The following is a 25,249-nucleotide window of genomic DNA, read 5'->3' on the forward strand; positions in this document are numbered from 1 at the left end:
CCTGTAACGGGATGTGGGGTTGGAAAAGGTCAACACTGCCCTCTATGTTCTGCGACCGTCACCGTATATATCCTCGCGCTCAGAGGGGAAGGATAAGTAGCAGATATCTATCCATCGCCTCCTGAACGAGTTAATTCCTCTGTCCTGCTAAATCTATCAGCAAGGAGAGAAACGTTCCGTACTTAAGCTGGTTGTCTATAATAACAAAAAGGAAAACATGGCCGACAGTTCGAAAGCCCCTCTTCCTTTCAGAGACAGTGCTCTTTCATTCAAGAGGGAGTACGCAGAGTCTCTAGATGCTCAGGATCCGCTTCGCGAATTTAGGAATCAGTTCATCATTCCCTCAAAAGCAGATCTAAAAAGAAAATCCCTTGCCGTTGCCGAAGGAGGTGAGCTCTGCTTTTCCCCTTTGCGCCTTGCTTCTGGCAGCTCAAATCCACACAAGCAGCGTGACTTACAGGATTTATAGAAAGCCCATCTTCGGATTGCATATACCTTTGTGGAAATTCCCTTGGCCTTCAACCCAAAAATGCTCGCACGTACATTGATCGATTTTTACAAACATGGGCGACCAAGGCCGTTCTTGGACACTTCACTAAGCTCGAAGACTCCCCTTTCCCTCCGTACATGGACTACGATGATGTTACGTCGAAGCTGATGGCTCAGGTCGTGGGAGCGCTTCCGAGCGAAGTGGCCGTTATGAGCACGTTGACAGGCAATTTGCACCTTCTTATGGCGAGCTTTTACCGCCCGACAAAGGAGAAGTATAAGATTATTCTTGAAGGGAAGGCTTTCCCTAGTGATCATGTATGGGCCGACCCTGACTCTCAACGTAATGTGGACTGTCCGAATTGCAGGCAATGGCTGATAAGCTGCGCTTTAGTATGCCGTGGAGTCTCAAATTCGGCATCATGGTTTCGATCCGAAAGATGCTATGGTGCTAATCGAGCCGAAGGACCTTAAAGAGCCTGTCCTTCCGACAGAAAGGATACTGAAAACCATCGACGAGCATGCATCCAGCACTGCTCTCATCTTACTCCCCGGCATCCAGTATTACAGCGGCCAGTATCTTGATATTCCAACTATTACAGCCCATGCGCACTCCAAGGGCCTACTTATAGGATGGGACTGTGCACATGCTGCTGGAAATGTTGAATTGAAGCTCCACGATTGGGATGTGGACTTTGCCGCTTGGTGTACGTATAAATACATGAATTCAGGCCCTGGTTCCATGGGAGCTCTGTTCGTGCATGAAAAACACGGCCAAGTCAACCTGGAGAATAAAGAAGATCCATACAGACATCGCCTAACGGGCTGGTGGGGCGGGGATAAGAGCCTGAGATTTCTCATGGATAATAGTAAGTTTTCTTTCCAATGGCTTCAGGGCGCGGTTGATCGTCGATTGATTAATGCAATGTCGCTAGATTTTGTTCCTCGCCCTGGTGCGGCTGGATTCCAACTTTCGAACCCTTCGGTCCTTGATATGACTGCTGTACTCTCTTCTCTCGACATTTTCGACAAGGCTACTATGCCTGCGCTTCGAAAGAAGTCCCTTGAGTTAACTGCATATCTGGAACATTTACTCCTCAACTCCCCGGAGGGTGTCCGACCCAGCGGCGATCCATTCTCGATTATTACTCCATCTGATCCTGAAGCACGGGGTGCGCAGCTGAGTGTGCTATTGAAGCCCGGGCTTCTCGACAGCGTATTTAGTCATCTCGTTGACAATGGTGTTATCCTGGATGAAAGAAAACCTGATGTCATCCGTGTCGCTCCAGCACCACTATACAACACATTCACAGATGTGTGGGATTTCGTTCAGATTTTCTTTGATGCCTGCCGCAAGGCAGCTCAGGAAAAGGATACAACAAGTTAGGTTGAAAGTATGTACATATAGTCCATTGGCTGTTCAAAGCGAGGACAGTCCAAATTCCTTTAAGGGGGAACCTTTCTTCACTGGGTGCTGGTGTAATTCAAATGTTATTTTCTAACAAGTTTCCTGTATGTTAGGCCACGGATAACCATGAGGTAGTCACATTGGTGTTATAATTCCACCATTAGAAGCCATTGAGGGAAACTGATCAGTCTGATCTATTCTCCAGATCAGAGGTTATCCGAGAAGGATTGGTTGTCCTAGTTTCTTATGGAGCTAGCTTGGTTATCATCCAAAAAAAAAAAAAAAAAAAAAAAAAAAAAAAAAAAAAAAAATAAATCATCCACTATATCTCTAGGAAGATCCTGCAAGGTGGCTGAGCGAGGTAATTTGGGTGAGCTTCTGCCCAAATTCTCACCCCCTTTGTCCTGCATTTTGCCAGCAGCGATGCCTGCAGATACAATGGTGAACGGAGTGGTACAACAATGGAACTGCATACATCAACAAACCCTGGTTTCTACATTGCAACCAGGGCGTCTGTGTATGATGGGTAACACTCGACCATCTCTTTAAAGTGTGGCCTGCAGTTTTCTCAGGCAACGGACCGGAAAGCGGCTTGCATGGACCCGAATATATGCCTAATACAGTACTATTCACTTCGCAGTAATGGAAAGACGCATCCATCAAACATGTTTGTATGTATGTACAACAAGCCAGGTCTTGATCTGCATGCTTCTTTCTCTTGTTTTGCGAGTCTGGCGCGGGAATGCATCGGCAGCTGGTTTCTCAAGGTCAATTATACCTTGTTCCCACGGACGCGGGACTTCAGGGGTACCTAAGGTCGGGGCTCTTCTCAATTGTCAATTATGGACTGCTCAATTCCTGGCTACATTCCGATTTTGAACATGCAGTATATAAGAAGGCTTGAAACCAAGGCTTCCATCCATTTTCAAACCCAAACACGATGGATCCTCCTTTTCAGAGCAGCAATGGTACCACATTAGGGGATATCACATCAGCTGAAACAGAGTGTTCTCGCAGTTACACATTTGTTAAGAAAGCCGAGCACAATTATAACCCTAATCTTCAGGAAGAACGTGTATAATCTACCTTTCCTTTGTCATTACGTCTGCATATTGTCATTTTGCGCATCATGGGCTGGGCTTTTGTCTCTTCTCCGGAAAACACCTTTCAGCACTAAATGTTATGGGGAGGAGCTTGAATGTTTCGCATAGGAGATGGACCTGACTGTCACCACCTATATGGTATGAAACTTGAAAGAAGCTGTGTTGTTGTTTTCTTGCTAACTAAGTGTATCCTGCTCTCCATCTAGGCCATGCAAGGATTGACACCAATGTTCTTGGGAGATTTTGCAGACGCTGCTGGCAAACAACCTGCATACATCATTTCCTTCATCATATATGTTTCTGCCAATATTGGCGTTTTGTGCTCCGTTGCTTGCAGAGTGCTGGGAGCAGCAAGACGATTGCCCTAGCATCTGGGGTAGTGGCTGATATCGCCACTGCAGCCCAAAGAGGATCATATATTGGCTATACAATGGCAGGTTCGTTAATAGGACATTCAATTAGGCCCAAAATTGGCGGGGTTCCTACCCAATATTTGGGCTGAGAGCAATATTCTGGTTTCTTGTTATCATGGCATCCATTTACATTGTTCAATTCGCCATATTCCTCCCCGAAACGTCAAGGAATATTGTCAGAAACGGGTCAATTTCACCACCAGGATAGAATACCTCCCTGATATCTTACCTAGTCGAATGCAAATTAGAGCGACGTTCGGCACAGCCACCCGCGAGAGCGTAATGCGGAATTCCTAACCCGCTGAATACGCTTGCGATAGTGATTAGAATGGTTACTAGGCTGATTTTATTAAGCAACGCGATCATTGTTTGTGGTTACTACGTGATTGGAGCCTCGACTCCAAAGATCTTTCATGACACATATGAACTGAAAGAGTATCAGGAGATCGGCCTTTCTTTCCTTCCTTTGGGGCTGGGCCCTGCGTTTACCTCGATAGCCAACAGCCATGTAGTCGACTAAAACTATAGGAGAATTTCCAAGAAGCTCAGTCATACCATCCACAAAAATAAGGAATGAGACCTGGGAAATTTCTCATCGAAAGAGCTAGACTCCAAATTTCTCTCCCGTTGCTCGTTGTCGCAACCTCTAGCATTCTCGCCTTTGGCTGGACCGTGCATTTCAACTTGTCAATCACTTTCCCGTTGACTCTGCTCTTTTTCTTCGGAGCTCCGACCCTCGCAGCGTAATACTCGGGACTCCAATTGTTGATCTGCATCCAAATAATGCAGCCACAGCCACGGCTGCGAACAATTTAGTTCGGTGTCTGCTTAAGGCGGGGGCGACGGTGGGTATTTTGCCTACAGTAAACTGGTTGGGTGGATGGTTTTTTATTGTGGTGGCCCTGGCCTTGCTTACCACGGCTTCCATGATGGTCGCTGCCATCTATCTCAATCCAAGGAGATGGGGTTGCGATGGTGCTGGTAAAGCAGAGAATTGACGCTCGGGGGAGCTGTTTATCCTATGGGAGACAGTTTGCTTGGGTGATATAATCCAGGAACCCAGAAATGTTATGCTCAAATATCATAGCGGCTGGCCAAAAATAACCACGTTTATGGGTCTCACGGAGAAATATTTCGTGTTCCTTTCTTATCTAAATGCAAAATACGCCCTTTCTAGGGGGACCCTTTCCGTCTCCCAAGCAAGCCAGTCTGATCTCGTAGTCCTAGTACATTTATTAGCTCTATTCAAGCTTTGGTAGTGTGGAAAGTCGGACATACGGTAACAAACCCATCGCATTGACCTTCCACACGCCCAACGCCAATAGCATAAGTTGCATCAGAACATATACTATCTTCACTCCAATCAATTGCGCCTTAATCCCCTCCGCCTCAAATTTGGCAAAGGCGGAATTCGTCGCTATCAGACCTTGGATAGGTCCCTTGAATAGCATGAAGACCATCATGATGCTAAAAATCTGTAGACTGTTCCCAGACATGTACATCATTATTGCATTCATAGGTAATTGCTTTGCTGGTGCAAAGGCAATCTCCCACGCCTTCTTGAGCTTGAGAGCGTCGGTTTCACGGGATTTCTGTACGGAAACGCTAGACGACGTCGAAGATTGTTGGGGGGATTTGGGCTGCAAGGCGGGGTAGGATTAGGGGGATGTACTTGAATAGCACGGGAAAAAGGACCAAAACTCACTTGTTTTGAGCTGGATCGTGGTGAGGACGAGTAGCCTGGCGGATTCGGGATGTTCGCTTTTGATGGTGGTGGAGGCGGTGACTTCATGTCGATAGCCCACGGAGGTAGGGATACAGGTGGAACCATGGTGGTCGCTCAGGGAATAAACGTTTCGCAGATTCTTCGTGCAAATGTATAGGAGGGTAAGGTGTTAGGTAGGATCGATGGCCGTGAGCTGGGGTTGCCGGTTGTCGCGTGTGGCCACGAGTTGGTGAGGTGGTGATGTTTTCGATCTGGACTGCGCCAGGGCCCCTTTGTCATTTGAAGGTTCCGTCTCAGACCAGCTGCTCGCTCTGTTCCTATTTTCTCACCGTCCACACTGAATTGGATCGGGAATCAAACCATTACCCTGATTTAGAGGCATGGAAGTGGCAGCTACTTTGTCCATCTCTCCGTCTGGCCATTTTTCGGTGTGATTTGCCCGGGCGAAAGCCAGAGGCAACCTTGCGATCTACTACGTACTTCCTTGTCACTACGTCCCTTGACGCAACCCCAGAGCTTTCTCCGCGGTTAAGCAGCGAACGAAACAATGTCTTCGAGCGGGGGAGATGCTAAGCTATTTGCGAGGGTAGGTCATCTGCCCATCTCTCCTACTGCCGTATTTTATCCCCCCGTGCCCCGTCGGCCTTGTTCATCTTGACCACGCTTTACCGTTCTGCTTTTGCGGGAGTCTGGACTGCAGACATCTTGATCTTCTTCCACCTGCCCTTTTGACGACGCCTTTTCCTGGGATCCCCATGTTTGCTCCGAAGCTATTTACGCCGCCGGCACATGCTGTTATAAATTCATGGACTCACAGTTCGCAGGGAAAGGTCAACGAGCTCCGTATGGAGCTCCATGGCGGAGGCAAAAAGGATAAGAATCATTCCGGAAAAAAGATTGCATTGAAAAGGATCGTGGCAAATATGACAATGAGCAACAATGATATGGTTTCATTGTTCCCTGACGTGGTTGAGTGCATGACGATTCCGAGCCTTGAGATTAAGAAGATGTAGGGGATTCTACACCGTGAGGACTAGGCCAACGATGGATCAACGTGGCTAACGGAACGTTGAACCAGGTGCTTTCTGTTCCTCGTCAATTATGCCAGAACGAAACCTGATGTAGCATTGAAAGCGCTACCGTTATTGCTGGATGTATGCTTTTCCCGTAGTACCAGTTCATCCTGATGTGTTTACGAGCTAACAGAGAGTGTAGGATTTGAACGATAACAATCCTCTTATACGTGCTCTTGCCCTGCGAACCATTTCATATGTCCATGTTCGTGAATTCGTCGAGGCTACCGTCCAACCAATAAAACGGCTGCTCGATGACGGAGACCCATATGTCCGTAAAACTGCGTGCTTTGCGGTTGCGAAGCTTTATGACCATGACAGGAGAACTGTGGAAACATCAGACTTGATTGATAGGTTGAATAGCATGCTTAAGGATGAAAATCCAACCGTAGTATCCAGTGCCTTAGCCGCATTAATGGATATATGGGAAAGGAGTGAAGCCATCACTCTTACAATTGATTATGCGAGTGCGTCGAAGATGATATCTATTCTTCCAGATTGCTCCGAGTATGTCTTTCCCCCTTCAGACATGATGTCCCAAACTGACTTGCGGTTTAGATGGGGCCAAACTTATATCCTAGAAGCGTTAATGTCGTACGTACCACGAGAGTCATCAGAAGCGCTCTTGTTGGCTGAGAGAGTCGCTCCGCGTCTCTCGCACTCAAATTCTGCAGTTGTACTGACCTGCATCCGCGTCATTCTCTACTTAATGAATTATATTGCCGACCAAAGACAGATCGCATCCTTAGCGCGCAAGCTTTCGCCTCCGCTTGTGACTCTTTTGTCAAAAGGTCCTGAGGTCCAGTATCTGGCCCTTAGAAATGCAATTTTGATTTTACAAAAGCAACCAGAGGTTTTACGAAACGATATTCGCGTGTTCTTTTGCAAATACAACGACCCGATATATGTCAAGGTCACGAAACTTGAACTAATTTTCATGTTAGCAACCAGAGACAATATCTCCGTTGTACTAACGGAACTGCGGGAGTAAGTCTTTGCTATCGTGCCGTTATTTATACAGTATTTTAACATCTCCATAGGTATGCCACGGAGATCGATGTGCATTTCGTTCGCAAAGCAGTAAGAGCGATTGGAAAATTGGCGATCAAAATTGAATCCGCTTCCAACCAATGCATCGAAACGTTACTAGAACTTGTCAATGCCAAAATTCCCTATATTGTCCAGGAAGCAACGGTGGTCATCCGCAACATATTTCGAAAATACCCCAATCAATACGAAGGCATCATTGGAGCTGTTATGAAGAATATTGATGAGCTTGACGAACCAGAAGCAAAGGCAGCTATAATCTGGATTATTGGACAATATGCAGACCGAATAGAGAACTCGGACGTCTTCTTGCAAGACTTCTTGGCAACTTTCCATGATGAGCCGGTGGAGGTCCAACTCGCACTTCTCACGGCGACCGTGAAATTATTCATTCAACGACCCACCAAGGGCCAGCAGATTGTGCCGCAGGTATTAAAGTGGTGCACTGAAGAGACAGACGATCCAGACCTCCGTGACAGAGGCTTCATGTATTGGCGTCTCCTTTCTACCGACCCTACGGCTGCAAAAGATATTGTAATGGGCGAAAAGCCACCTATCACTGCGGAGAGTGAACGGCTGGATCCCCGTACGCTTGAGGAATTATGCCTGAATGTTGGAACCTTAGCGACTGTCTACCTAAAGCCTGTACAACAAGTTTTCCGGAATTCAAGACCGAAGAAACTAGGAAACAGCCCTGCTCTACAAAAACCACCGGCAAACGAGAGTACGAATACGCCATTCTCGATACCAATATCTACTCTGCTTGCGGCGGGAAATAACACCAGTCCTTCGAACCTTGGTACCAATTCGGGGCTTGTGACCCCAGGAGGCGAAATGTCTGCTGCTGTGAATGCCGCGGAGGTGTACTTTGCTGGAGTAGGTAGCCAGCAGATGGCAGCTATGAGTTTGTCTGGTGGTGATGCAGCAGGCGATGGGCTAAATGGCTCACAGCAATCGCCATACATCGTGAATCAGGCCGGCCAACAGGCATACCAGCCGCAGGCAGTAGGTGGAGCGGCGACAGGTGAGTTGTTGCTTATCTGAGACTCGAGCTGAATTGTGGAGGTAATGTGCAGGATGAACTGGATAATCAGGCGGAAATCAGTTGTATATATAGCAAGCAATCCCTTGTGGACTGTCCGATTTTGCATGGGAATGGCGCAACGATTTCGCAGGCGTGTTTAGAGTTTGTAATCACTTTAAAATACTCTGTATTGTGCCAGTAATTGTTGCTGGTCTTTTTGAATTCCAAGAGCTTGCAGTAGGCTGTATTGTCCTGTGCACACCTTTTGAGAGGCGCATGGTATGGCCTGCACAATGACAACAGCAGCCTCCATTCTTTTAACCCCCAAGGAAATTCTGTTATGCGGGCTAAGAGTAAAACTAGATACAAGCCAGCCGTACAGGAAGAGGTATGATGATGTGTCAATATGCATGCAAGGAGAAAAAAGAATCACAGAATACACATAAGCGGGAAAAGGCAGATTAATTCCAACTGATGCTAGCGAGTGAATCAGAAAATTGCATCGTAACAACAACAGGATGCTGAGCTTGATCAAAATGATTCTTCAATTTCATGTGGTCTCGCCATCATTCTTTATTCCAATGTCCAATACATTGGGCATAGTAAAACCCTGAGAGCTCATTAGAGAGCGAGAGAAGACAAGATCATGAAAGTTATGATTTCTCTCCATCCCAGCCAACCCAACTTCGAGGCATAACTCTCCAGACACGGCATTCTCCACTCTTTAAGTCACCCAACTTGAAACTTTCAATCTTGACTTTCTTACTCTCTCGGCCTTGCTCCCACGCTCTAATTTTCTTCTTTGTCCCGTCCCAGTCAACAACAACTCCAACGTGATCAGGCTTTCCAACCTCAACATTATATTTTTGATGCATCGTTCCCCGATGACCTTGGAAACGAGCGTTGCGAAACGTGACAATATCACCGGGACGAATCTCATCATATTGCTGGACGGAAGCGTTGGCTAGATTGGAGTACACCGCAGCTCCGAATGCACGGGCACCAACCGGGAGAAGGGCATCGGAAAAGGGAGTGAGAAGGGACTGTACTAAACTATAGGACGTTCCGTCGCCGACAATTGTGTTTTGTTTGGAGGCTACAGATTCCGAAAGTCGGGATCCAAACAGGGCGTGGGCGTTTTCAAGTTGATCTTGACGGAGCCGCGGTGGCGGCGCCTCATGACGCTGTTCAAGGATAACATCACCAGGATTCTTCGAATCGAACTGAACTGTGATAATCGTTTGGGAATAGTCCATAAACAAAACATAAACGTCTTTGGAAATCGTGGTCTTGGCCCCTCTTTTGGTGGATGACGATTCTTCAACTTCGTACATTATATCTCTTCTATTTTGAAAGACAGGGGGAGGAGTATTGGGTTGTGTCCACCAAAATGTGCCTTCTCCAAGGTCGACATCACTTGCAATATAACCTTCCATAGGCAGCCGCTGGATATCCATAGACCTACGAGTATTGGATTGACTTCTGAGGAGGTCAACTGATCCACGAGAAGGCTGGCTCCGAGATGCACTTTGCAGAGAAGGCGGATTTGGAGGAGGAGAAGAGTGAATGGATTTTCTAGGCGATGATTCAGGATAGAAATCTTCCCCACCAGCTTCTTCTGAGGGTGACTTCGTGGCGGTCGGTGCACCCCGGGAAGGTGGGGCGGCTGGATGGGTATCATATCTATATGGATCGTATTCATCCTCATCGTGTGCATGATTCTTAGGAGGCGGGATAGGAGGGGGAGGCATTCTTGGCATGTCGATAGATTGTCGCATCGATCTTGGAGGGGGCGGAGGAGCTGCGCGAGGAGCCATGGTAGGAGGGGGAGGTGGGCGTATATCTACTGGACTTTGAGGAGATTGAGTGCTGAATTCATCCGTAATGGTGCCTTCGTCTACACTTGAATCACGTCCGTGCGCCTTTAGAGCATCTTTATGTTTGGCGCTAGAAGCAATGTCGGTATCATAATCTCCCTCATATTCTGTGATCTCCTCTTCTGTGTCATGGCCTGGGAGGCCGGTTTGCGTGCGCACACTCATTCGACTATCGTTCGTTGATTTACGACTTACGGGAAAGGGCGGAGGCGGTGGAGGCGGGCGAGTTTGAGCAGCCGATGGCAAAGTAGGGAGCACCTGTGGAACAGGAGGTGGATGGCTTAAACGTTTCTCAGAAGTAGGGAGTCTCAAAGGTGGTGCCACATCGTTCTTTCGGTCAGGTAGAACCGCAGCTGTACAGCCGTCGCTTGACTGGCTCTCTGCTTGTAAATTACCAGGTGCAGCAGAAAGTTCGTCGTCTGACTCTTCGCCGAGACTTGGAGACATTGTTCTCCTTGTTGGTGGCAGTAGGGCGGGGCGCGCTAAACAAGTAATCAGTGGCAGGCCATTTGGGCGTGATACTCAAGGGATCACTTACACTCTGGAGGCGGAGAAGGGCTGATTGGTCGATCTCCTGGCATAGGTGGCAGGACTGGCCTGGAATGGCCGGGCGGAAGCGGCGGGGAGCGTTCTGTTAAGACGGTTAACACAATGGCTTAAAATCTAATCAGGGACATTTAAAAATACCTTCTGGTGGTGGAGGCGGGGGTGCCCTCTGCATCTTGGGCTGCGAAGGATGTACATCGGCCTCTTCAGTGGTCATTTTGGGAGTTTGGACGGCAGTTGTCAACTGTGTATCTATCTCATCTCCCTTGATTTCAGTGGGAGACTTTATTGATTCTTGTTTGCGTGACTGCATTCCCGGGAGAACCATAACTGGGACCGGGGTTGCATATGCTGGAGTCGAGCGCTCTTCATCCGGAGATTTGGCTTCAGCACTGGCTGAATGGCTGGGTTGTGGCTTTTTATATCCACTACCTGACATGCCTGGTATGCCAGTTGGTGGACCAAACATACCCATCATGCCCATCCCGCCACTCATTTTCGCCATACGGTCACGAAGTTCCATTCTCCTTTTGATTTCAGGGTCAATATCCTCCTCTTCCTCCTCTTCCTCCTCTTCCTCTTCCTCTTCCACGTCTTCGCCCTTAGCACCTCCTTGGTCGATCTGGTCTTCTTGTTCACCTTGATTCATACCTAGGCCGTGCTTCGCTAGTTTCTCATCACCATCCTCCTTGCTAGCTGAAGTTTCCTCCGCTTCTTCTGTATCCCCTGTGCCGGAGTGGTCAGCGTCATTGGGATCACTTGTATGTTCTGGCGAAGGATGTGCAGCGCTCATCGTGGCGGGCAGAATAGGCGCCCGATGTTGGGGTGGACCGGTATCATCACGGTGCTCCACCCCTGTGTGAGATTCCTTGGCTGTTTCCAATGTATCAGTTCTTTCTAATTCCGCACCAGGAACGGAGTCCACGTGGTCCGGAGCTTCTTGCGGTTCTACGCGTTTTTTCGGAGGCGGCTTCTTCGGCTTCTCTTTCTTTTGAGCTGCTTCTGCATGCCGTGCCGCCTGCTCAAGTTGCTGCTTTTGCAGGAGTGCAATTCGTTCTTTTAGAGAGGTAGGCTTGGGCTTGTCCTCATCATCAGCGGCTTCGGGTGGAGGAGGGGGTGATCGATCTGTAGCTAGTCTTTCTTGGTGGGGTTCCATAACCTCTGGGTCTTCTTCCCGCTTATATACCCTCTGGGGAGGCGCTTCAACTGGCATCGGAACGTAAGCATTTTTGCTTGGAGGAGGCGCAACAAAAGGCTTCTTGATAAAGGCGCTCGAGTTTAAAGTTGCTGCGCTTGGGTTAAATGGGGCTATTGGTGCCGCTGCAGGCTTATTAAATGCTGCAATTCTATCCCTGAAAGAAGTTCCTATAGGCTTCTCGGCGACTGGTGGAGGCGGGGGTTTAAATTCCGTTCGCTGCGTGGCGCTCGTAGGTTGCTTCTGTGATGGTGCCTGAGGAGGGGGAGGAGCAGCTAATATGTGAGTCTCTGCGGGTGGAGGAGGAACGGGCTGAGGTGGTTTGGATTCGGTCTCCCTTTCAATCGATGGTGGGGCCTCAAATTCCGGACTTGGTGGTGCGGGGCTGCTGGCGACTTGAGGTGGCTGGGGAACGGCCTCGGCATGCAGAGGGTGTTCAGAGTCCTTTTTTGGCTTGCTTGGTCTTGAAGGTCGGGGTGGCGCTGGCGGTTCGTATCTTTCCACGAAGTTCCTAGGAAAGATGCCCTCCTTCTTGGTTCCAGCCTCATCTGTATACTCCCCATAATACCATTCTTCATCCTCCTCTGCTGTTACCGTAATGATTTGTCCAATCGAAAATGTAAGATCATCTTCATGGTCGGAGGTGTATTCAAATATTCCCTTAACAGTGAATGGAACTGCGGGCATTTGGGGCAGCGGGTCTGCGTGATAACAACTAGGAACCAACAGATGTCGCGTAACGATTATGGAGCCGGCCTTCTCCTGGTCCTGCCGCCGAGATCAAACAACACCAGAGTCAATTGTAATTTGAGTCCAGATAGCAAGGCTATTCAATGACCAGAAGAAGATGTGATCCTGTGATTACTCTGAAACGAGGTCAGCGCGATTTTACAACTAAGAAACTCCAGGAGGAAAGCACTCACATTTCAGACCAAGGTTTGGTGCTAGTGACAGCATGAATGTCAAAAGATCTAAAGGAACGCGGGTCCAGACCGACTTGCTCTCAGATATACCACTCTGTGATGTGCAGCAATGGTGAGGGAGGTCGTCGAGGGGTGAGGTGTTCGGGCGTTGCTCCACCAAACCAAAGAGCGACAACAAGATAACCTAATCTGTGGCTCAGGCCATTACGCCACCTTTTCCCCCCCAAAAAGAAGGAACTTACGTCAGGCCAAACACACACTTTCACAGCCGTTACTTGTTTCTCGCCTCACATGGTTCTTGGTGCTTATTGGAACTGGCCTCCCAGAGCTCCTTGATGCTGCTCACCGATCTTTCATTTTGTGCTTCTTTTCCTTAAATGGCTATCCTCTCCGGATAAACATCTGTTTCCTGTTCAAGCGGTCATGGATCCAGCGACCGATTCTCCTTCGATCAGCTCATCGCTCAAGACCTCGATCCCTGCCGTCCATGCTTGTTCGAGCACCGCTCCTAGCTCCATGAATTACACCCCGCCTCGCGGGAATACCCCCAATCCCCGTCACTTGGCCATCGCACTACACCATGCCCGCCATATCCAAGCTCGCAAAGACACAGAAGCGGCAATTTTATCTTACATTGAACTCCTGATGACCTTGCCTAGCGATCCTGATGCGGACCCCGCTTCGCCATCCGAAGAAGACGTGTCTACTTTCAAGTCGGCGCTGGTCCCGTTCCAGCCGTCAGATTACGATAATTTGATCCTGGAAAGGAACATCGACGGGCGATGCGGTTATACACTTTGCCCCAAAGATCACAGAAAAGAGGACCCGAAAGCGAAATTCCGCATAGTCTGGGGTCCAAAGGGGAGTGGACCAGGCGGGCGTGGGAAGGAGATGAAAGTCGTACCGAAAGAACAATTGGAGAAATGGTGCTCTGACAAATGCGCTGAGCGGGCTCTCTACGTTCGCGTTCAGTTGAGCGAGGAACCGGCCTGGGAAAGGATAGACAAGAAGAATATGAATCTGCTCTTGTTGGAAGAAGGGAGGGAAGGCCACCAGATAGATAGGAAGGGCAAACAGCCCGTTACGAGCATGCCAACTGTGGAAGATAAGTTTCGGAATTTAAACATCGGCTCTTCGATAGAGGCGGAACAGGATGCACTTGGCTGCCCGCCGGGTAGACTGACCGTGAATGATGGAGACAGTTCCAGAATGCTGGCGATGGAACGGGGTGATTCTCCTACAATTGCGTCTGACAAGGAAAGGGTGCCTGTACGCATCGTTGAAAAGGACTCAACAGCAGCGTCCGCGCCAACGTTGGAGTCGGGTAGTATGCAGGGTGGTTCGATTGAGGGATTCCATCCCCAATTGCATCCATACCGCCCACGCACCGAAACATCATATGACAATTCTCTAGAGGACGATGACATGCTCTTTTAACCGCAACGACACCCATGGCGTTTGATTTGATGCGAAATACTCATAGCATATTCGGAGTTTTTGAGCCGGTTGGGTTAAGGACTAAGATCCAATTTCGGAAATGGCGCTTTGTTTCCAGGGCTTTTGAGATCCTTTTATGTACCTACCGTAATCACCCTACAAAGCGACGCAGCTTCGGTGCAAGACGAGCCAATTGTCCTTAGAGAAAAAACATGAGGGATTCATTTTGGCAATCAAGCATCATCCCGTAGGGAATCAGCGACACCTTGAATTCATGGAACGTCATTGTATTTCATCTGCAAGCTACTACCTATAAAACGCCGCAGAAATCAAACGACATTTTCGTTAAACAAACCGCCATGATAAAGTCAGAGAGAGAGTTTATCTGAAGCGGCGTGGGCGCTCAGCCTGCTGGGCCTGGCCAACAGCAACAACATTGACCTTGAGGGAATCGAACTGCTCACATTTAAAAGTTGATCATTAGCGAATTATCAATATTTCGTCGTCAGACAGCTTGCATATTCGGGTGAGAACCGAGTGTGAATGGGAAGTGGGAAACATACACCGAGGCTCTTGAGGAGATCTTTGGTATCAGTATCGACCTCGAGTTGACCGCTCTCGGTCTGGGAGATGTCCAAAGCAGAGATCTCTGGGACGTATTGATCCTTGCGCTCACGCTCCTCTTCTTGCAGCTTGAAGGAAATACCGCGGACTGGACCCCGTTGGATACGTTTCATCAGATGGGTAGTGTAGCCAGCGATCTACATTTGAAATTTGCACATTAGGCCGGAGGCTCTTGGAGAAACGCGCGAGAAACCGAACATAGCGTCTCCAACATCTGAAAGGGCACTCACCTTGTTACGAAGACGCTTGGACGCAATGATGGCGATCTCATCGCAAATTCGCTTGTTGGTCTCGAAGTCGAGAGTGAGCTTAGGGTAGTAGCGCTCAATAATGACCTTGGCGGACTTCTTGACTGTCTGTAGATTTCACAAAATAAACGGGTAAGTCTCAACATTCAAATGCTCAGTGATGGAGCTATGTTATTCTCACCTTCGTTCTAACGCGACCCATTTTGGCGGTGTTGGCTGACTGCGCTGCAACGGTTGAGGTTGTCGGATCGTTCGCGTGAGGTTGCGGCAGTCGAGGTCAATATCTTTTTCGTGCTGTTCGCTTAGCTCACCACAGCGGACAGCCGATCACGTGGCAAAGCCCTAGGTTCATCACGTGATACCAGCGGGCTGCCCAAAGTCCGCCCGCCAATGGAGGTTGGACAGATCGAAAGGCATGCTCAGATAATATAACAATCAGGCCAAGAAAGGACCCGTCGACATGGCATCGTAGATCAAAAAATGAGGTGGAAATACGTTGCTTGCTTATAACTACACACTGACACTATAGTACATATAACTAAATCTGACCCTCAAGTGTCAAGCCGAGGGACGGATCTAAAGAGGTTCTTTGGCAAAGAAACCGACGACTGTTGTGCGTCGGATACTCCGATAAGAGACTTAGCTGCTTCGGATGGCCGCCCAACCTGTAGCTCAACTCTGCCGTCTGATCGTATAGCGGCTCTTTCAGCCTTAACCCAATACTTAGAGCCACCAGGAGCATCCGGATCAGGACCGACAGGTCCCCCAAGCGACCTATTTTGTCTCCATCCCTGCGATTTAAGATCATCGACAACAATTCCACCAACACCAATCACAGTTCGTAATTTTTGAGCCCTCTTTGCGCTTAGAACACGAGCCTCGACTGGTTTGGGTTGCTGTTGCGGTCCGACAACTGGGTGGTTGTCCATATGCGCCTTAGTGCGAAGGTAGGATAGGCCCGCAGAAGGATGTGTTGTTGGAGGGCCATGCGTTACATATTCGGTAGAAGATATGTTTGACGGTCCAGCGGTCCAGCGACGTCGCGTGAGGTATTGATCAGGTACATTCGGCGGCGTGGCCAGATCCAGGAACTTGTGAATTTCTGGGCCGAGGGCCTCAGGATTTGCGCGCAAAGCTCTCAGAGCTGTTTCGAACTCCTCGTCGCTCAGTTCTTGCGACACCTGACGCTCTCCAATGGGTTCACCCCGATCTAAAAGGGCTTTTCGGGATTCCGAGGCCTTTCGTTCTGCAAGGACCTGACGTAGCCTCTGCAGAAACTGGGGTCTTTGCTTTCTAACGGATTTTAGATAATTCTGAAATTCAGTTTCCGTCTGACCTGCCAGCCACGGCCCCTTGAATCTGAATCGTTTTGCGTTTAGATCATCGACATTCTTGCTCTCGTGGGTGTTATCTGCACTTTTCTCAAAAACGCTTAAATGTCGCCCGCCCCCGGCAGCAGATGGAATACCGGTATTCAGCACGGTTGACAGCGGAAGAAAAAGTTCTTGCCATTTTTTCAGCGTGGTAGCGTGATCGGCAGCGGATTCAAAATCCGTGACATGCTCGAAAGTATCTAAGTGATTGACGCGAACGACGGGGGATGATGAGCTCTCGGTCGTGGACTTCGCCGGTAGGGGTCTCTTGAGGCCCCAATCGCCTCTTGCTAATGATGAAGGTGGTGTTGCAATGGCAGCGCGGATCGGAAAAGGGAGTGTTGCCGTGTCGGATTCAACGACGGTAGAAGAAGAGGTGGGAGTAGCAGGAGGCGACAGGCTCTGGGGTAAGGAGAAGAGACGGGACTTGCGAAGCAAATTCGCCGTTGGAGACAATCGGCCCGCCATCCTCACCGGGAGTACTTGCTTTCCTTGTTCTCCGCAACTCGTGACCTGTCGAGATGGTCGAGATTCACAGTCTCCGATGCTCGATTTGGATTTTTCTTCGGCTGTGCACAGTGACCGGATGCGCCATATTTGACGCTAACCAAGCTCCTGACCACTTAACTTCGAGAGTCCGTCGGGCCGATTGCCGCCGCGTCCTAATCAAACGCCCGGCCGCTCACATGCTTACGAAACAACAGCGATTTAAATCTGGTCACGGGGCGGTCATCGTTACCTGCCCTCGCCATTAGCAACAAATCCCATAGTGTTGGGGACATCCGTGTAAATATGCCTTGCCCCTAGCTGCCTCCATTTAATGAGTCTTTCAATGCGGTAATCAATGTTTATCTCCCCAGAGGCAGATGCACTGCCGGTATTGGGGGTGTGATTTCCAACCATGTCACAATCATCATCTGCAACCGATGCGCTCCCGAAGCTCTTCCTAGAGCTCAAGTCGAAAAACGAGGAAACAAGGCTGCGAGCCGCGACTGAACTATACGATAATGTAGTAGCAGCGTCGAGAGGTGAGACCAATGAAATCTCCCCGGCCTTGTGCGCGCGATATTAACGAGCATTGTATTTTAGAGCTCCCGCAGGATAAATTCCTCGAGTATTATAACACGGTCAGCCAGCGAATAGCTCAGCTCGTGGTTACAGGGGGCGACGCGAATGAGAAGGTGGCCGGACTTCTTGCGCTTGATAGGTTGATCGATTTCGACGGTGTTGATGCTGCCCTAAAGACAACGAGATTCTCTGGCTACTTGCGTAGCGCATTGAGGAGTAACGATAATGCAGTGTTGCTTTATGCAGCCAGGTCGCTGGGGCGCCTAGCAAAACCTGGCGGTGCATTAACTGCAGAATTGGTGGAAAGTGAGATACAATCGGCACTAGAATGGTTGCAATCGGAAAGACAAGAGAATCGACGCTTTGCTGCCGTGTTGGTCATCAGGGAACTCGCCAAAGGCTCCCCAACTCTCATCTACGGATTCGTTGCCCAAATACTTGAACTTATCTGGGTTGCCATCCGTGATCCGAAAGTGCTTATCCGAGAGACGTCTGCTGATGCTATCAGCGAATGCTTTGAAATTATTTCGGCTCGAGATAGCCAGGTTCGCCATCAGTGGTTTGCGGGAATCTACGATGAGACGCTACTTGGTCTAAGATCAACGAACGTGGATTGGATCCATGGCTCTCTCCTTGCGCTTAGAGAATTGCTCCTTAAAGGGGCCATGTTTATGAACGAGCACTACCGCAACGCTTGTGAGATAGTTCTACGGCTGAAAGACCACCGAGACCCCAAGATCCGGACCCAAGTGGTCGCTACAATCCCCGTGCTTGCATCATATGCTCCATTAGACTTTACGAATACTTATCTCCATAGATTCATGATATACCTACAGGCGCAGCTAAAGCGAGAGAAAGAGCGGAATGCCGCGTTCATCGCTATCGGTAAGATTGCTAGTGCTGTGGGGAACGCGATTGGTCAGTTCCTCGATGGCATCATTGTGTATATTCGTGAGGGCTTGACTCTGAAAGCGTAGGACCCCCAGCGATATCGATTGGGTTAGCACTGGCTGATGATATTTTAGACGCAATCGTGCTGCAGTGAACGAAGCTCCAATGCTAGAATGCCTGAGCATGCTATCTATGGCCGTGGGGCAAACTCTCAGCAAGTATATGGAATCTCTTCTCGACCCTATCTTTGCCTGTGGCCTGAGTAAAGCTCTCACTCAAGCTCTAGTCGATATGGCACATTATATTCCGCCTATCAGAGCCACGGTCCAAGAAAAGCTGCTCGACATGTTAAGTTTAGTTTTGTGTGGAAGGCCCTTCCAACCCCTTGGCTGCCCTGACAATCGCGCCCCGCCTATGCCGTCTTTTGTGAAAGAATCTGCACCGCCACCCCAAGAAGTCACTGACAGCGAGATTACCCTTGCCCTGCTAACACTAGGGAGCTTCGACTTCTCTGGTTAGTTCACGCGCGTCTATAATTTCTAGCTATATCTAACTCGAGTAGGCCATATATTGAACGAGTTTGTCCGCGATGTGGCTATAAAATACGTGGACAATGATAACTCCGAGATCCGCAAAGCATCCGCCTTGACTTGTTGTCAACTGTTTGTCCATGACCCTATTCTCAACCAGACAAGCAGCCATTCTCTCCAGGTTGTCAGCCAGGTTATCGACAAGCTCTTATCTGTAGGAGTTGGTGACCCTGAACCCGAAATCCGCTGCACGGTATTACAATCACTGGATCGAAAATTTGATCGTCATTTAGCCAAACCGGAAAATGTTCGCTGCCTTTTTCTAGCTGTCAATGATGAAGTGTTCTCCGTTCGAGAAGCAGCAATTAGTATAATTGGTCGTTTATCAAACGTCAATCCTGCTTACGTTTTCCCACCGTTGCGAAAGCTGCTTGTCAATCTTCTAACGGGGCTTAGTTTTGCAACGACGTCCCGTCAAAAGGAAGAAAGTGCTCAGTTGATTAGTTTGTTTGTCACAAATGCAACCAAATTGGTTCGCTCCTACGTTGACCCAATGGTCACGACTCTATTGCCGAAGACAACAGACCTCAATGCCGCAGTGTCAGCTACGACCATAAAAGCAATCGGAGAAATCGCAACCATTGGCGGTGAGGGCATGAAGCAATACCTGGCTCAGATTATGCCTATTATATTGGAAGCTTTACAAGATCTGTCCTCGCCCTCAAAACGAGAGGCCGCTTTACGCACTCTTGGACAGCTTGCGAGCAATGCCGGCTACGTTATCGAGCCCTATAAGGAATACCCACAACTCCTTGCTGTCCTCATTAACATCATCAAAACGGAACAAGCCGGGTCTCTTCGGAAAGAAACTATCAAGCTCATTGGCACCCTAGGAGCTCTCGACCCCTACAAATATCAGGTACCACATTTCCCCATCTAATTATAAGTCCTATGCTCATTCATGAAAAGCAAATAAGCCAAGATACCCCAGACGTTCATCACATCAATGAAATCCAAGCAGTGTCCGATGTGTCACTAATCATGCAAGGGCTTACCCCTTCTAACGAGGAATACTATCCTACAGTTGTTATCAATACCCTACTACACAATATCCTAAGTGAGAGTTCCCTTGCCCAATATCACTCCGCCGTCATTGATGCTATCGTCACGATCTTTAAGACTTTGGGCCTGAAATGCGTTCCTTTCTTGGGACAAATAATCCCAGCTTTCATTTCGGTGATCAGAGATACGCCGGTCAGCCGCCTGGATACCTACTTCAACCAGCTTGCAATATTGGTTACAATTGTCAGACAACATATTCGCGCATATCTGCCAGAGATTATTGTTGTTATCCGCGAATATTGGGATGCGTCCTATCAGGTCCAGGCGACAATACTGTCTCTTGTGGAAGCAATATCCAAGTCTCTGGAGGGAGAGTTCAAGAAATATTTAGCCGGATTGATCCCCCTGATGCTAGAAACAATCGAAAAGGACAGTAGTCCACGGCGCCAGCCATCAGAGAGGGTTTTGCATGCATTTCTCGTGTATGGATCTAGCGCAGAGGAATATATGCACAGAATTGTCCCGGCGATTGTTAGATTGTTTGATAAACAGCAGGCTCCCCAAAACATCAGGAAGTCGGCCATCGAAACTCTGGCGAAGCTGTCTCGCCAAGTCAATGTGTCTGACTTTGCATCCCTTATGATCCATCCATTGGCAAGGGCAATCGGCTCAAGTGACCGCACTTTGAGACAATCTGCTTTAGATTGCGTTTGCACCCTAATTTTTCAGATAGGTCAGGACTTTACGAATTACATCCAGTTGATCAACAAGGTACTGCATCCTTTTCACAGTTTACAATTTCTAGCTACTAACGTTCAGCAGGTGCTCAAAAATAATCAAATTCACCACCACAACTACCAGATCCTCGTATCGAAGCTCCAGAAAGGCGAACCCCTACCCCAGGACCTGAATCCTGACGAGCAATACGGTTCTTTTGGTGACGACCAATCCTTTGGAGAGGTTGGTCAAAGAAAGATCCTTGTAAACCAGCAGCATCTCAAGAATGCGTGGGATGCAACTCAAAAATCAACTCGAGAAGACTGGCAAGAGTGGATGAGACGTTTCAGCGTAGAGCTTCTTAAAGAATCCCCGTCTCACGCCCTTCGGGCTTGCGCCAGCTTGGCGGGTATTTACCAACCATTGGCAAAGGATCTGTTCAATGCCGCATTTGTGTCATGTTGGACTGAGCTTTACCATACTTATCAAGAAGAACTAGTTCACTCAATTGACCTTGCCCTTACGGCTCGAAATATACCGCCGGAAATTCTTCAGATTCTTCTTAATTTAGCAGAGTTCATGGAACATGACGACAAAGCACTTCCTATTGATATCCGCACTCTTGGGAAGTATGCAGGCAAATGTCACGCTTTTGCGAAGGCCTTGCATTATAAAGAACTCGAATTTGAGCAAGACCAAAACTCCGGCGCTGTTGAAGCTTTGATTAGTATCAATAATCAGCTTCAGCAGTTCGATGCGGCGATTGGGATTCTCCGCAAAGCGCAAGCATATCGAGACGTGGAGCTAAAGGAGACGTGGTTCGTAAAGCTTCAACGTTGGGAGGAAGCTTTAGCCGCGTATAAGCGACGTGAATTGATTGATCCTGATTCTTTTGAAGTCACCATGGGAAAGATGCGCTGCTTGCATGCTCTTGGGGAATGGAAGATGCTTTCGGATTTGGCTCAAGAAAAATGGAATCAAGCGACCAACGACCACCGGATAGCTATCGCGCCTCTTGCCGCAGCTGCTGCTTGGGGCCGTGGGCAATGGGAACTCATGGATTCATACATCGGAGTAATGAAGGAACAGTCGCCTGATCGATCGTTCTTTGGTGCAATCCTTTCCTTGCATCGAAATCAGTTCAAAAAAGCGGCAGAATACATTGAGAAAGCCCGCAACGGTCTTGACACGGAGCTATCTGCACTGCTAGGTGAATCTTATAATCGTGCTTACAATGTGGTCGTCCGTGTCCAGATGCTGGCTGAGCTCGAAGAAATCATTACTTATAAGCAGAGTGTTGGTGATCTTGAGAAGCAAGAGGCCATGAGACAAACATGGAATAAGCGGCTCCTAGGTTGTCAACAGAACGTTGAAGTATGGCAACGAATGCTTAAAGTCAGAGCGCTTGTTATTTCGCCAAGGGAAAATTTGGATATGTGGATCAAGTTTGCCAATCTCTGTCGAAAATCGAATCGAATGGGACTTGCAGAACGCTCTCTCGCGTCCCTCGAAGCCGTTGAATCTTCCGAGTTTGGAATTCCACCAGAGGTGACTTATGCTCGCCTTAAATTTGACTGGGCCGCAGGCCGCCAGCAAGAGGCCCTGCAAGCACTCAAAGACTTTACTGCCTCTTTGACTGAAGAATATGGGAAATACAATTCCCTAGTTAGTGCCGCACGGGGCCAGCAGCAGCAGGCTGCAGAAAATAACCATATGTCTAACGGGCAGACGGAACAAAGAGAAGCGGAGATAGCTGCAATCCGTCAACACCTTGGCGACCTTGGCAAATTCCGGCGTCTTCTTGCAAAGAGCCATCTCAAACAAGGCGAATGGCAGACAGCCTTACAGAGAGGGGATTGGAGATCTGAGAATGTCTGCGATGTGCTGAATGCTTATTCCGCCGCCACCCATTACAATCGCGAATCCTACAAGGCCTGGCATGCTTGGGCGCTCGCAAATTTTGAGGTGCTGAACGCCCTGAGTCCCCAGTCCAACAACGAAACAGTATCGATACCTCATCACATTATTAGCGAGCATGTAGTTCCTGCTATCCAAGGGTTCTTTCGGTCGATCGCACTTTCATCATCAAGCGCCCTCCAAGACACTTTGAGACTTCTCACACTCTGGTTCACACATGGTGGTGACGCAGACGTAAACTCCGTTGTGACTGATGGCTTCGCCACTGTTAGCATTGATACGTGGCTTGAAGTGACTCCCCAACTTATCGCACGCATCAACCAACCCAATCCTCGGGTTCGCGCTGCAGTCCACCGCCTCCTCGCGGATCTGGGGAAGGCTCATCCACAAGCTCTCGTTTATCCCTTAACTGTGGCCACGAAATCCAATGTGGTTCGCCGTTCGCAATCCGCGATCCACATCATGGATAGCATGCGTCAACACAGTCCCAGGCTCGTCGAACAGGCCGAAGTTGTCAGTCATGAGCTGGTTAGGGTTGCCGTCCTTTGGCATGAACTTTGGTATGATGGTTTGGAAGAAGCATCCCGACTGTATTTTGCAAACCACAACGTTGAAGGAATGTTCGCGACCCTGGCGCCACTACATGACATGCTAGACAAAGGCGCTGAAACTCTGAGAGAGGTGTCCTTCGCTCAGGCTTTCGGCCGTGACCTAGCCGAAGCCAGACATTTCTGTCTTCTTTACCGTGAAACACAGGAAATTGGAGACCTCAACCAGGCATGGGATCTGTACTACACTGTGTTTAAGAAGATTGACCGGCAGGTCCGGCATATGAGGACCCTTGATTTGAAATACGTTTCGCCCAAGCTAAAGGATGCTGTCGACTTGGATCTGGCCATACCAGGCACTTATCAAAGCGGAAAACCTGTGATTCGAATCCTGAGCTTTGATCCTGTATTAACTCTAGTTCAAACAAAGAAAAAGCCGCGAAAGATGATTGTTAAAGGCAGCGATGGCAACTCGTATATGTACGCCCTAAAGGGTCACGAAGATATCCGCCAAGACGAGAGAGTCATGCAACTGTTTGGGCTTGTCAATACTCTCTTAGAAAAAGACAGTGAATGTTTCAAACGTCACTTGACTATTCAACGCTTCGCTGCCATCCCCCTATCCCAAAACTCTGGTTTGATAGGTTGGGTAACAAATACTGACACACTACATGCCCTGATCAAAGAGTATCGGGAAAGCCGGCGCATTCTCCTTAACATCGAGCACCGCATAATGTTGCAAATGGCACCAGACTACGAGAGTTTAACTCTTATGCAAAAGGTCGAAGTATTTGGTTACGCTATGGATAACACGACCGGCAAAGACCTTTATCGGGTTCTTTGGCTTAAGAGTAAAAGCTCCGAAGCCTGGCTTGAACGGCGGACCAACTACACTCGCTCGCTCGGTGTTATGTCAATGGTCGGATATATCCTCGGTTTGGGTGATCGACACCCATCCAATCTTTTGTTGGATCGGATCACGGGCAAGATCGTTCACATCGATTTTGGTGACTGCTTTGAGGTTGCTATGCACCGCGAAAAGTACCCTGAAAGGGTTCCATTCCGACTTACTCGTATGCTCACCTTTGCCATGGAAGTCAGCAACATTGAGGGAAGCTACCATATCACCTGTGAAGCCGTGATGCGGGTTCTTCGAGAGAATAAAGAGTCTTTAATGGCAGTGTTGGAAGCTGTAAGTTCTTCAATTGCCTTTTTTTTTTTTTTTTTTTTTTTTTTTCCTCCCCGGATCGCGTGCGGTTGCTGACCTTCTTAACCTTTAGTTTATCCATGACCCATTGATCAATTGGCGACTGGGAGCCCGCGAATCTCCCGCACAGCCATCTTTCGCTGACCGTCGCCAATCAGGTGAACTCGATCTCGATCATCCACTACAGCCCGGTAACTTTACACGCCGCCGTCCCTCGATTCTAGACGGTGGCATTCTGGACGCTCAACAGGGTATTCCCAACGAAGCCAGAGAAGTGCAAAATGCCCGAGCTCTACAAGTGCTTGGCAGAGTTCGGGAAAAACTCACTGGTCGGGACTTTAAACCACATGAAGAACTTAATGTTAGTGACCAGGTGGACAAACTTCTTGTTCAAGCCACAAGCGTTGAGAACTTGTGCCAGCATTACATTGGGTGGTGCAGTTTTTGGTGATGGATGCCTCTGAACCCTTTCTTTTTCCTTTTTCTCTTTTTTGTATCTCTTTTCTCTTTTGTCCTTCTGGCTAGGAGCAACATTTCTTTGTGGAGTTTCGGATATCGCTTATGATGCCCATTTAAGCAGGCGACGGTATTTTGACGATAATGACATTTTATTTGCTACACCAAGGAAAGCCGCAGGGTGAGCAGTGCTCAGCCCGTCGGCTACTTTATTGTCCTAAGAGCGGTAACACAAAAAGTCACCATATGGTATGCAGGATGGCATTTTGTAGGATTTTTGCCACAACTCATCGATTTCAGAGCTGTAAGAGAGAGAAAAAGAAGAAGACTATAGACCATGCATAGGA

The 25,249-nt window shown here is 48.6% G+C and overlaps 8 protein-coding genes across 8 annotated transcripts; 4 read left to right on the forward strand and 4 right to left on the reverse strand.

Moving 5' to 3' along the window:
• Positions 1-12: 12 nt before the first annotated feature.
• BNA5 (Kynureninase (L-kynurenine hydrolase)) lies at positions 13-2,345 on the forward strand. The gene is made up of 4 exons (XM_003071791.2): positions 13-389; positions 470-807; positions 884-1,358; positions 1,425-2,345. Exons 1-4 carry the CDS (start codon positions 218-220, stop codon positions 1,874-1,876), a joined length of 1,437 nt encoding a protein of 478 aa, XP_003071837.2. The 5' UTR covers positions 13-217; the 3' UTR covers positions 1,877-2,345.
• A 2,120-nt stretch (positions 2,346-4,465) lies between these two features.
• Positions 4,466-5,377, reverse strand: D8B26_003731 (uncharacterized protein). Its single transcript, XM_003071790.2, has 3 exons — positions 5,119-5,377; positions 4,692-5,053; positions 4,466-4,636 (listed from the first exon to the last, which is right to left on the reverse strand). Exons 1-3 carry the CDS (start codon positions 5,242-5,244, stop codon positions 4,561-4,563), a joined length of 564 nt encoding a protein of 187 aa, XP_003071836.2. The 5' UTR covers positions 5,245-5,377; the 3' UTR covers positions 4,466-4,560.
• A 110-nt stretch (positions 5,378-5,487) lies between these two features.
• Positions 5,488-8,605, forward strand: D8B26_003732 (uncharacterized protein). The gene is made up of 6 exons (XM_003071789.2): positions 5,488-5,725; positions 5,964-6,148; positions 6,218-6,293; positions 6,355-6,719; positions 6,771-7,199; positions 7,253-8,605. The coding sequence occupies exons 1-6, from the start codon at positions 5,687-5,689 to the stop codon at positions 8,301-8,303; spliced, it is 2,145 nt and encodes a 714-aa protein (XP_003071835.2). The 5' UTR covers positions 5,488-5,686; the 3' UTR covers positions 8,304-8,605.
• A 191-nt stretch (positions 8,606-8,796) lies between these two features.
• On the reverse strand, positions 8,797-12,751 carry D8B26_003733 (uncharacterized protein). The gene is made up of 3 exons (XM_003071788.2): positions 10,848-12,751; positions 10,699-10,791; positions 8,797-10,642 (listed from the first exon to the last, which is right to left on the reverse strand). Exons 1-3 carry the CDS (start codon positions 12,586-12,588, stop codon positions 8,937-8,939), a joined length of 3,540 nt encoding a protein of 1,179 aa, XP_003071834.2. The 5' UTR covers positions 12,589-12,751; the 3' UTR covers positions 8,797-8,936.
• Positions 12,752-13,161: 410 nt separating this feature from the next.
• On the forward strand, positions 13,162-14,454 carry D8B26_003734 (uncharacterized protein). The gene has a single exon (XM_003071787.2). It carries the CDS (start codon positions 13,248-13,250, stop codon positions 14,259-14,261), a length of 1,014 nt encoding a protein of 337 aa, XP_003071833.2. The 5' UTR covers positions 13,162-13,247; the 3' UTR covers positions 14,262-14,454.
• A 188-nt stretch (positions 14,455-14,642) lies between these two features.
• On the reverse strand, positions 14,643-15,335 carry RPS17 (40S ribosomal protein eS17; the record flags this gene model as incomplete). Its single annotated transcript, XM_003071786.2, has 4 exons — positions 14,643-14,717; positions 14,825-15,022; positions 15,116-15,241; positions 15,315-15,335. The coding sequence occupies 4 exons, from the start codon at positions 15,333-15,335 to the stop codon at positions 14,643-14,645; spliced, it is 420 nt and encodes a 139-aa protein (XP_003071832.1).
• Positions 15,336-15,617: 282 nt separating this feature from the next.
• Positions 15,618-17,018, reverse strand: D8B26_003736 (mitochondrial 37S ribosomal protein bS1m). The gene has a single exon (XM_003071785.2). The coding sequence runs from the start codon at positions 16,972-16,974 to the stop codon at positions 15,685-15,687; it is 1,290 nt and encodes a 429-aa protein (XP_003071831.1). The 5' UTR covers positions 16,975-17,018; the 3' UTR covers positions 15,618-15,684.
• Positions 17,019-17,279: 261 nt separating this feature from the next.
• Positions 17,280-25,077, forward strand: TOR1 (phosphatidylinositol kinase- protein kinase tor1). Its single transcript, XM_066124248.1, has 6 exons — positions 17,280-17,534; positions 17,596-18,547; positions 18,600-18,979; positions 19,028-19,914; positions 19,965-24,431; positions 24,520-25,077. Exons 1-6 carry the CDS (start codon positions 17,408-17,410, stop codon positions 24,895-24,897), a joined length of 7,191 nt encoding a protein of 2,396 aa, XP_065980327.1. The 5' UTR covers positions 17,280-17,407; the 3' UTR covers positions 24,898-25,077.
• The last annotated feature ends 172 nt before the right edge of the window (positions 25,078-25,249 follow it).

This window comes from Coccidioides posadasii, chromosome 2 (genome assembly GCF_018416015.2).
Source record: "Coccidioides posadasii str. Silveira chromosome 2, complete sequence".
NCBI classification, from domain to species: domain Eukaryota; kingdom Fungi; phylum Ascomycota; class Eurotiomycetes; order Onygenales; family Onygenaceae; genus Coccidioides; species Coccidioides posadasii.